Here is a 12,611-nt window from a genome sequence, read left to right as displayed (position 1 = left end):
GTTGTCAGGAGGGATGAAATAATTCCCATGATGTAACATTTATTCTTGAGAATGCTTACACTAAATAAAACAAATAAAATTACTGTTGTATCCAACCCTCTCTCAACAAACAAAACAAAAATGGAAACTGTTGAATAGATTAGATACAAGTCCCCAGGCCTTTTTTTGTGTGATAAAGCTTAAAGCTTCAACGTCTTACCGAATCACATGCTGTTTTACATTTATGACTAATAAAGTCAAAATCAAGTCAAGTTAAAATGGAACAAACAACTATATTGTATGAGAAATGGCAATTGTGAAGAAGGCAGAAGGAAAGGCAACCTTACCTGTAACTTTGTCTTGAATGTTTCCCCACAACAGAAGGTTGAAAAAGCGATCTGATAGTTGAACTGAAATGAAAGTTGCTCGGTGGTGGTCACTCCATTGTGAGCGTCTGGTCGCAGTGTGTGTGTGTGTGTGTTGTGTCCTGACTCCTATTTGTAGTGGTCTGAGTCTGAGCAGCAGAGTGTTCTCTTTGTCCTTGGAGAGGAGAAACACCTCCTCACACCTCTCCTCCTCCAGTAGAAAACAGTCATTGGCTCATTTCAATGTGAAAGGTCAGAACAGAACAAAAGCCAGCCTGATTGACGGGCCATCATCACACAACATGAAATGCAGTGATGTGCTCTGGGTACTATTGACAAAGTACAAAGCATAATGAGCAGGCTTTAGAGACCGTCTTGATGGGGCTGAGACCAGACTCCTTGTTTCTGTAGAACAGTGGTTCTCAAAGTGGATTCCAGGGACTCCTTGGGTTCCTTTTTGGGGGTCTAAATTGACCCTTACAAGTCTGTAGGACAGTGTAAAAATGGAACCAAGGTCAGAGTTAAGGGGAGACCTTGACATTTGAAAGTTTGAGTAACCCTGCTGTAGAAGAGTGTAATTTTTAACACCTCCTCGCCTTTTGTTACAATATAGAGACACACACACTTTCAAATTACAATTCAATGGGCTTTATAGGCATAAGAAAACATAAGTTTACTTTGCCAAAGCAGAAGTGTACATAATACAATACAATACAATCATAACAAAATGTGTACAATTGAAGGGAGTAAAAAAGTTTTGTATCGAGGTTACTCAATACAGACAGAGTGCAGTGATAATTAACAATGGTAGTCTTTAGGGTGGTTGTGTTCCATTTGATATCCTTCTATCACAGCAGCTCACAAATCTTGCTGCTGTGTTTGTTTACTTTGCACATTGTTTTTCTTCACACAGCAGTTAAGGGATTTTTTTTCATCATGTTTTCAAACTCTCCTGGGGGTTATGATCTATGGGTTGTATGTGTCTCTCATGTCTTGGTACAGTGGGCAGGTGGTTAGGAAGTGTAGCTCAGTTTCCACTTCATTTTGTGCTGTTTCCTATAGGGAGCCAGGTATGCCTATGACAGCCTTTCTCGCAAGACTATGCTCACTGAGTGTGTACCTTGTCAAGGGTTTTTCTTTGTTTTTGGTTGGTCACCGTGCTCAGGTATTCTGCCACTTTATGTTCTCTGTTTAGTGGCCAAATAGCATTCTAGTTTGTTCTGCTTTTGGGTTGCTTCGTTCCACTGTGTCAGGTAGCTTTTGTTTTACAATTAGGTTTAGTCCAGAGAGATGTCTTCCTGGTGGCTCTGCTTGTGTTTGTGTACAGTACTACAGAGTTCCTGGACCAGCTGGCTGAGGGGGCATCTCTCTAGTCTAGATGTTATCAGTGTGTGAGAGTCTCTTGTTATGGAGTTCATCTGGGTAACTTTCTTTTAGGTATTCTCTCTTTTGTATTTAAATGATGAGTGGGTATCGTCCTGCAAATTCTGCCCTGCCTGCATTATTTGGTGTTTTACACACACACGCGCGCGCGCGCACACACACACACACACACACACACACACACACACACACACACACACACACAGTTGTAGAACCACTACTCCAGTCCACGGTAGTGGAGGCTCACACACCTAAAAAAGTGTAAATTAGTTGTGTGTAGATTAGCTACATTTAAATTGCTATTGGACAACATTCACCATACATGTGAATGAATGTGTCATTGAAAGTGTGTGCGAAGGTGTTTATGTCAGTATCGGGATCAGAGCATAACATAGAAATAATTAAAAAAAATGAAGTGCTTGTATGGTTTGACCTTTTCTTGATCAATAAACAATAATTGCAGTTTGTTCATACGAGTGGTAGATATGGGCTGTCTTGGCCATATATGGATTCTGTTAGTGTGGTATGTGGCCATATATGGGCATTCACATATGAAGTCTTGTTAGATATGGGCTTAACATTGATGACATCAGGGAACTCCATATATGGCCATAAAAGCCTAAGGGATTCTGAAGCCAGAACGTGATGTCAGAGTGGCAAACCCGCTCTGTTAAGAGTTGTTCCCCTGACATCACAGCAAACCCATAGACATGTGATATCAGTGATGTGTCAGGGGAACCGCAGTGTCAGGCGTGACCTACAGAGATACGCCAATACGTGGACAAGATCTGCCGGTTTTCATAGTTAACTATCATTAAAGGCAAAAAGCGGCAACGTGCTCCATATGGAGAGAATTCGGTACTCAATTATTAATAAGGACGATCTCTTTATGAAAATATGGCAGCCTCTGCTGGATAGGTGGTCAGTCTCCTGTGACAGAGCCCATGATCGGGGTGTCCCCTCAAATGCCTGAGAACAGTCTGGGTTTTATTTCCCTGAATCCCGCTTATATTATTATCTAAGGTTTTCCGTCCTGGATGCTGTCAACAACTACTTTTACTTTTATTGTTCTTTCTTTGGCTGACTTTTTTGTCTTTTTGTTTTGGTCTGTCTTTGTCTTTTTGTCTGTTTTTTCTTGTGCTTCCTATGTAAACGGGGAAACTGACTTTTTGACCTGTTTTGTATTTTGCTACTTACCCCCAATAAAAACTATATTAAAATAAATAAAGGCAAAAAGCCCAAAAACATAATAATAAATAAATACAAATCAAATAACTTTGAGACTGTACAAATGAGACTGTACAAATGGAACCAAATGGACCCTGGTTTGTAACTCTGAGTGTGTAAATTAGTGATGTGATGTGTTCACTAGAAAGAATCATGACCGATTTGTTCATTTCCTTGAAATGTTATGTTGTTATGTTGTAGTTCACTCCTCCCCTCACCTCTGCCTCCTCGAGGCCCCGTACACGGGACGGCACACTCAGACAGTCAGAGTGAGTGATTTGCAATTTGAATTGAAAGAAAGAACTATTGTTGTGTTAATGTGATTGTGTTTGTTGTTCCTAGGACAAAAGACAGGTAGTGACGAGTTAGCATGCCACATTTAAGTATGAAAGAAATAAAGTAGATGCATGACACGCGTGTCCAGCCTCCTTCACACTAATCAATGGACAGTAATGGTGGCCAGTTAGAGAACTTAGCACCCCGTCATCTATGAAAGAAATAATGATGACAATGGACAGCTAAAGGATCGCCAGGTGGTTGCGGCGGCAGTGTGAGATGTGCTGTATGGTGAATGTGAACGAATCATTTGAACTGATCATTGCTGAGAACACGACGTTCACTGAAATAAACAGTTTTGTCCACCACTAGTGTACATTATAATGGTGTGTGAAACAGAAAAACAAAAATTTGCCACGGACAGTGGTAGAAATGCTGCCTCTCGGAAAGTACTGTGGGCCTACCACAGTTTTGAAGTATTTGTACTTTTAACTCCACTACTTTTATTTGAACACTTTGGTTACTACTTGCAGAAATTATAATATCACAAAACATACATCAACGACTTTATACCTAGGTTGTGAGCTCGTAGATCTGCTATTTTCAAACATTTAGTACTTTTACTTTTGGTACTTTTAAGTACATTTTGGTGCCAACAGTTTCATACTTTAACACATAACAAGTATGTTATACTGCAGTAGGTATTGATGCTTTTACTTGAGTAAAATACGTGAGTGCATTTTTTCCACCATTGGCCACGGACCAGGCCAAGTCTTTGCCTCGGGCACATTTTGTCCGTGTACGGACATATTGATGACCCCTTTCTGCTATCTATCTTCCTGCAGGTGACCCTCATCAAGAACCTGGAGCTGTACGGTTTGGACCCCGTGGCGGTGGCCTCTGCCCTGAGGCACCGCGTCCAGGCCAGCTCTGTGCTGCAGCCTGTCCCTGGAGCCAAAGACAGAGTGCAGGTCCAGATCCAAGGCAGTCAGATACAACGGCAATCTGCTGCTAGGTGTGGAAATGATTATCCTTCAAAAAACAAAACCTAAAAGAATATTGTGCTTTCAAATTAGGGCTGGTCAAGCAAGTGTTTTGTTTTCAGGTTTTTTTAGAACTTTGATTATACTGTGTTTTTTCTAGATAGATATCCATTTGCATTTGTTATATTGTTGATGATGTACGGACATATTATCTTGTTTATTATTGTGATGTTATCTGCTTATTGTAAGTCGCTTTGGATTAAAAGCGTCTGCTAAATGCCTAAACTGTAAACTGTAAACTGTGTCAAAATATAATATTTTTGGAGCGGTGAAAGCGCTCCCAATGAACAGGTATGTCCGTGGGTATGTGGGTGGGTGGCTGGCTGGGTGGCCGTGTCCGTAGCCTGGCAATACCTTGAGTGGCCACACACAACACACTAGTTAAAGGAGGGGCGCTGTTTTGTGCAGGCCAGGCACACTCACCACTCACTCACAGGCACAGTTTACACTCACTCACTCACTCACATAGGGTACAGCTGCTCAAATTCACCGCTCCACTTCGAACCGAGGTTTGATTTTTTTTTGAAAAGGGGAACATATATGGGTGGGTGACGTGACGTAGCGTTTTCGCTGTCCTCGGTGTCAAACAAATATATTCATATTTTTGGGGTTGCCAATGGCACCGCGACTCACATAATATGTCAGAAGGCCCAGTTAGTGTTGACACCACTAAGGTTTAGTCTCTTGGCCCTTGAACGTTGTTAAATCATTGTTATTATTATTATTTCTATTAAACTGGCTTATATTTGGATATAATTAACATAATAATTTGGCTGATGAAATTATTAAGTTATGCCCGTGGCCAAGTTGACACCAAATTCTTGTGTGTCACTAGGCAGATCAAAATGTGATAATGAATAAGTCATGACTGAACAATAGATGCTATACTGGAATTATGAATTAACAAAACATCCGTGGGTGTCGGCCAATGAGGTGGCTGATTAGGGGCATTGGGAGCACCTGGCCAGTACTCCCTGGAGCCCTATAAAAGCCTGCATGGCACCCTCATTCTCTCTCCCTCTCTCCAGATGACAGCACCTTTTGTTTGAGTTCCCACACTTAACAACACCCCACACTACACTTACCACACACATCCATGCATTGCAGACACTACTGATGACTGACTTACACACTTCATACCCTTGTAAATATTAGTTATCTCTTTGGTTAATAAATTATTGTTATGTTTTATACCACCACCACGTGTCCTCCTCGATTTGTCATTGCCTACGGGCCAGGTCGTGACCTGGCCCTCCCCCTTCAAAAGGAGGGACCGTAAGGGCCCGAAACACTATACCTGACTCCTTAGAGTCGTAATAACAAATTCAAACTAAAGAAAAAAAAACCAATTAATGTACAACATAATATAATATATTGAATAATGAAGAAAAAACGCATGTGTTAATTAGTGAATATAAATGCCATTAAATACCATCAAATACTATCCATTACCATTAAATACTATATCAATACCATTTGCCCCCCAATAAATTCCAGTCCAACCCGTCCGTCTAAAACCAGCACACCTGGCCCCCTCCTCAGCAACCAAGATTGACCATGGATTCCTGGAGCATCTGAGGAGGAGATCAGGAGGCAGGAGCAGACAGAACAGGCCTAGAGGGACAAAAAAAAACATGTCACTTTCATACCTACAATTTAGGCTACAAGATCCTTCATTATTTGATATGTATTGATTAGTTTGAATTTGATAGTATACTTAAGTTTGAGTTATTTAAACTATCTCGGTCCCTTATGGTCCCTCATTTTGAAGGGGGAGGGTGTCACGGCCCCTTTGGCCTGGCCTCAGGGCCTGTGGTGTCCATGCAGTTCTCCCTGTATGTGTGCTTCTCTCCACAGAGACTATGTGTGTCATGATTATGTGCATTGGGAGCACCTGGCCAGTGCTCCCTGAAGCCCTATATAAGACTGGGTGCCAAGCCAGTCTTTCTCTCTCTCTCCAGACGACAGCACCTTTGTTTGAGTTCTCACCCTTTACAACACCCCACACTACACTTACCACACATCCATGCATTGCTGACACTACTGATGACTGACTTACACACTTCATAACCTTTGTATATATTATTTATTCTTTATGTTAATAAATTATTGTTAGTATCTATACCACTGCCGTGTGTCCTCCTCAGTTTGTCATGGCCTAAGAGCCAGGTCGTGACAAATTTGTCACAACCTGGCTCTTAGGCCATGACAAATCGAGGAGGACACGGGGTAGTGGCTTTTAAAGTATAACAATGATTTATTAACAGCCTGCATGGCACCCTTATTCTCTCTCTCCCTCTCATGACGACAGCACCTATTGTTTAGTTCTCCTTATGCTTAGTTTATACACCTTACAACACCCCACACTACACTTACCACACATCCATGCATTGCTGACACTACTGATTACTGACTAACACACCTCAAACTCCTGTACATTATCATTTTAATCCATTTGTTAATAAATCATTGTTATACTTTAAAAGCCACTACCCCGTGTCCTCCTCGATTTGTCATGGCCTAAGAGCCAGGTTGTGACAAAAATGTCAGTGTTAGTATCGGAATCAGAGAATGACATAGAAAACATAAAAAAAAACAATGTGCTTGTATTGTTTTACCTTTCCTTGACCAATAAACAGCGACTATACATAATATGTCAGAAGGCCCAGTTAGTGTTGACACCACAAAGGTTTAGTCCCTTGGTCTTTGTTAATGTTGTTAAATCATTGTTGTTGTTATTATTTCTATTTAATTGGCTTATATTTGGATATTAATATAATAATTTGGCTGATGAAATTATGAAGTTATTTCTGTGGCCAGGTTGACACCAAATTCTTGTCTGTCACTAGTCTTAGTTTATAAAAATGTTTATTTTACATTATGTGTGTGTGTGTGTGTGTGTGCTCGTGCGCGCGCAGAGCGTTACTCAGCTAGGCCTACTACCCTGTGTAAATAATATTAATAATAATGACAGCTTGTTAGAACGAGTGGTGGAGCATTGGTCGTATCGTGGTGTGACAGTGTGAGGGGCCCCTAAACTCTAGAACCTCTAGGTCTAGGCCCTAGCAGTTCAGACACCTATCTCATAGGCCCTGATGCCTCGCAGCGTGTTGCGGGTTTGAGTCTCGATCCCGACGGCCTATGCTGCATCTCTCTCTCCCTGTTTCCTGTCTACCTGTACTACCAATAAAGGCAAAAAGTCCAAAACATTATTTAAAAAACATTGTCCAAATGGTTCAGTAACTTTGAGAGTGTACAAATGGAACCAAATAGATTACAGGTGTGTAACTCTGAGTGTGTACATTTGTCGTTCATGAGTGATTCGTTCATAAGAAATGTTATGTTTGCGCTTATGTTCACTCCTCCCCTCACCTCTGCCTCCTCAAGTCCCTGTACAAAGGATGGCACACTCAGACAGTGAGCTCTGTGGACATGCATTCATTTGCAATTTGAATTGAAAGAAAGAACTATTGTTCTGTTGTGTTAATGTGATTGTTGTTCCTGGACAAAAGACAGGTAGTGACGAGTTAGCACGCCTCATTTAAGTATGTAAAGAAATAAAGTAGATGTGCCACACGTGTGTCCAGCCTCTTTCACACTAATCAATGGAGTGAATGGACAGTAATGGTGGCCAGTTAGAGAACTTAGGGCCCCATCATCTATGAAAGAAATAATGATGACAATGGACAGCTAACGGTTGTCAGAGATATACAGTAATCCTTCCATCTGGTCTTTGGTCTGCCCCTCTCCTTGGGTGGTTTTGATCTGTGGATCTGCCCACTGTCAGGTACAGTGGGCAGGTGGTTAGGAAGTGTAGCTCAGTTTATGCGCAGTGGGTGCATATGTTTTCTCTAGGGAGCCAGGTATGCCTATGATGGCCTTTTTTTGGTGTCCCCATTACATCCGGAGTGTCCGTTCACTTCAGGCTGGTCGCAACAGCCTCACTTTTTTAAGCTTTCTTGATTAAAATATATTCATATTTTTTGGGTTGCCAATGGCACCGCGACTCACATAATATGTCAGAAGGCCCAGTTAGTGTTGACACCACTAAGGTTTAGTCTCTTGGCCCTTGAACGTTGTTAAATCATTGTTATTATTATTATTTCTATTAAACTGGCTTATATTTGGATATAATTAACATAATAATTTGGCTGATGAAATTATGAAGTTATGCCCGTGGCCAAGTTGACACCAAATTCTTGTGTGTCACTAGGCAGATCAAAATGTGATAATGAATAAGTCATGACTGAACAATAGATGCTATACTGGAATTATGAATTAACAAAACATGGGCTATGGTGGATGGTGAACATATGTGTTGTTAACTCTTTATACTCAGACAGGACAACAAAGAAACCATCAGGCAAGAATTAAAAGTTCACACAAAATTTGTATTCAGATTTTTAAACAAAAATATGCTTTTACATGTTTATCTTCAAGGGGCCCAAAATATTTTCAGATGGGGGTCCGCAGCTAAATATCGCTTTGGGGTTCTGACATGAAAAGGTCTGAGTTAAAAAAGGACCACAATATGAACAAGCATGCCAGTGAAATGTTCTTTCATGAAACCCTTTCCTATGCAAACATCTAATAAAGTCTTCAATGAATCAATGAAAACCACTGCTTTAGGAAACACTTATTAACGTGACTGTCATTGACCAGTATATATTCCTCAAAAGTAAAAAGACTTTCAATGTCTTGTCGTCATCATCATCATATGTAACTGCATGATTCCACCGTTACACTGATCTTCCCAGGTAACATCTTCACAGGATGAGCTTGAGTATTGGTAATGTATGGAAAGAGTGTTTCTGTGAAAGTGTGTTTGAAGGTTTGTATGTGTGTGTTAGTATCAAGATCAGAGAATGACAGCCTTCCTTTATTCCAGTCCAGCCGGTCTCGGATTTGGTGTCCCCATTACATCCGGAGTGTCCGTTCGCTTCAGGCTGGTCGCAACAGCCTCACTTTTTTAAGCTTTCTTGATTAAAATATATTCATATTTTTTGAGTTGCCAATGGCACCGCGACTCACATAATATGTCAGAAGGCCCAGCTAGTGTTGACACCACTAAGGTTTAGTCCCTTGGCCCTTGAACGTTGTTAAATCATTGTTGTTGTTATTATTTCTATTAAACTGGCTTATATTTGGATATAATTAACATAATAATTTGGCTGATGAAATTATTAAGTTATGCCCGTGGCCAAGTTGACACCAAATTCTTGTGTGTCACTAGGCAGATCTAAATGTGATAATGAATAAGTCATGACTGAACAATAGATGCTATACTGGAATTATGAATTAACAAAACATGGGATATGGTGGATGGTGAACATATGTGTTGTTAACTCTTTATACTCAGACAGGACAACAAAGAAACCATCAGGCAAGAATTAAAAGTTCACACAAAATTTGTGTTCAGATTTTTAAACAAAAATATGCTTTTACATGTTTATCTTCAAGGGGCCCAAAATATTTTCAGATAGGGGTCGGCAGCTAAATATCGCTTTGGGGTTCTGACATGAAAGGGTCTGTGTTAAAAAAGGACCCCAATATGAACAAGCATGCCAGTGAAATGTTCTTTCATGAAACTGTACCCTTTCCTATGCAAACATCTAATAAAGTCTTCAATCAATCAATGAAAACCACTGCTTTAGGAAACACTTATTAACGTGACTGTCATTGACCAGTATATATTCCTCAAAAGTAAAAAGACTTTCAATGTCTTGTTGTCGTCATCATCCTCATATCTAACTGCATTGTTCCACCGTTACACTGATCTTCCCAGGTAACATCTTCACAGGATGAGCTTGAGTATTGGTAATGTATGGAAAGAGTGTTTCAGTGACATGTTTTTATCAAAAGTTACATTTCCTGTATAATCACTGCAGGGAAAAAGTAAAAATGTCTTAGTTTTATACAAATGTGATTTTACCATGTAACGTGTGTGTGTGTGTGTGTGTGTGCGTGTGTATGTGTATGTGTGTGTGTGTGCGCGCGCGCGCAGAGTGTTGCTGTAAATGCACACTTGTGCGCTGCTCAGCTAGGCCTACTACCCTGGAAATATATGTTTTGTTAACTCTTTATGTAACGTCCAGTGACTCAGACAGTACAACAAAGAAACAATCAGACAATAATTAAAAGTTCACATCAAGATTTATTTCAGATTTTTGAACAAATATGTTTTCTTCAGGGGGCACAACATATTTTCAGGTGGGGGTCCGCAGCCAAATATCCATTTGGGGGTTCTGACATGAAAAGGTTTGAGACACTGAATTAAACCCCATTTAACCCCATTTTAAAACCCCAATTAACAAGCCCAAAGCTTTTTTGAGGTGTGGGTTATTTTAGTTGACCGCATACCAGTGAACTTTACTGTCATGAAACTGTACTTCAAAACCACTGCTTTAGGAAACACTTATTAACGTGACTGTCATTGACCAGTATATATTCTACAAAAGTAAAAAGACTCTCAACGTCTTATCGGCATCATCATCATCATCATCATCATGTCTAACTGCATTGTTCCACTGTTACACTGATCTTCCCAGGTAAGATCTTCATAGGGAGATCATCATCATCAGGAAACGTCATCAAGGAAACGTATGGAAAGAGTGTTTCAGTGAAAGTGTGTGTGAAGGTGTGTATGTGTTTGTTAGTATCAGGATCAGAGAATGACAACCTTCCTTTATTCCAGTCCAGCTTGACTCGGATTCTCTGAGGTTTCTGCTTCAAACGGAGAACTTTGGTTGGCCCTGGTGTATACACCACACTTACGTAGTATTTACCTTCGAAAAATCGTATACCCCAATGTTGACCACTACGTCCTCCCTTCCTCTGGTAAGACTCTGATAACAAACCCACACTCCAGTCTGCATTGTCTCCAACCTCAACATCCCAGCATCTCACAGTCCCCGAGTTAAAACCCTCCGAACCAAGGACAGTGACATCATCGTCAAACCTCTCTGGATTGTCAGGAAATAACCATTGAAAATTTCCTTCTGTGACACTGGTCAGATCATCAGACAGGTGGAGCTCTGGAATGGCAGTGTTGGGGTCCAGAATGACAGGAGTGTAGGAGACAATGTCCTTCATCTTGTTCCAGACCCTGAAAGTCAGGTTTCCCAGGTGTTTGGCCACGTCTATCAGTGCTCCTGAAACCAGCGGTGGGTCCTGCGGTGTGACATGGGCCATTATGGTCTTGTAATTCTGCGGGTGTTCAGCTCTCAGCTCCTCCTCTATGGCTCTGATGTTGTCTGAAAGGGTTGATATGTCTCTGTTCAGACCCTTAATCTTCTTCTTCATCTTCTTCTTCTTCTCCCGCACTTCCTCCTCCAGTGCACTGATGCTGGCCTCCTCTTCCTCTAGTAGAAACTGATGCATCTTCTTAAACTGTTCCTTGATCTGCAGCTCTGTGTTCTGAGCCTGGATCTTAATGTGTTTTGCTGTTTTGTCACTAATCTCTAAAACATCAGTAAAGACCTTCAGTTTATCCTGTAAAGGCTTCAGTAATTTCTGGACTTCCTCCTTGTGATCCAGAGCAGCTTCATCGATGGGTCTGAAGCTGTGATTGTTGTGTTTTTTAGAATCTCGACACACAAGACACACTGGCTGTCGACATTCCAGGCAGAACAGTTTAAGTTTCTCGGCATGCAGACTGCAGAGATCCTCAGACCCTGATGAAATCCTCTTACGTTTTTGAGCTCTCTGTCTCTCCCGTATGAAGGCCTCACACAGTTTCTTCAGAGCCAGGTTACGGGGTAGATGTTCTGTAGAATGTATTTCCTTACAAACTGGACATTGCTTCATTCCCTCCTGAATCCACCATTGATGCAGACAAGCATTACAGAAGCTGTGGCTACATGACAGGACAACAGGATCTTTAAAGATGTCACAACACACAAGACAGGAGTAATCCTCTTCTGGAAGAGACAACGTGGAAGCCATTTAGTCTCTTTGATTGAACTGCAAACACTCAATACAGGAAGTCAGTCAGTGGTGGCAACACTTCCTCCTCTAGAATGTTCCCTGAAGTTTGCTTTCACTGTGAATGGTGGTTGTTGTTAAAGTCCAGAGTCAGCAGCAGGTTCCAGTGGTCTGGGTCAGTATTCCCTCCTGTAGCTGTAGAAAGACCGTCTGTCCTCCTCACTGGAAGCTGTGTTTGATCTGAAGGTCAATCTTATCGTCTCAGATGAGTCTGGCAGGGGATGGAGCTTTGACACGCCACTACAGACCTGTTGTAATGCACACAAAGGATTAAGATACTTAATTTACATATACTGTATTTGACAAGAACAATATTATTGAGGTGGAAGTCAACACTGGCCAAGTATCTGCAAAG

General features: G+C 41.1%; 1 protein-coding gene across 1 annotated transcript; it reads right to left on the bottom strand.

Annotated features, from left to right (window-relative positions):
• Positions 1 to 10,067: 10,067 nt before the first annotated feature.
• Positions 10,068 to 12,217, bottom strand: LOC308291840 (nuclear factor 7, ovary-like; the record flags this gene model as incomplete). The annotated part of the gene is made up of 2 exons (XM_080733971.1): positions 10,068 to 10,079; positions 10,808 to 12,217. 2 exons carry the CDS (start codon positions 12,215 to 12,217, stop codon positions 10,068 to 10,070), a joined length of 1,422 nt encoding a protein of 473 aa, XP_080590097.1.
• Between the last annotated feature and the right edge of the window lie 394 nt (positions 12,218 to 12,611).

This window comes from Nannobrachium achirus (assembly GCF_963921795.1).
Source record: "Nannobrachium achirus genome assembly, chromosome: 9".
Taxonomy (NCBI): Eukaryota; Metazoa; Chordata; class Actinopteri; order Myctophiformes; family Myctophidae; genus Nannobrachium; species Nannobrachium achirus.
The sequence above is the reverse complement of the archived record's forward strand: the minus strand, read 5'-3'. Positions and strand labels throughout refer to the sequence as shown.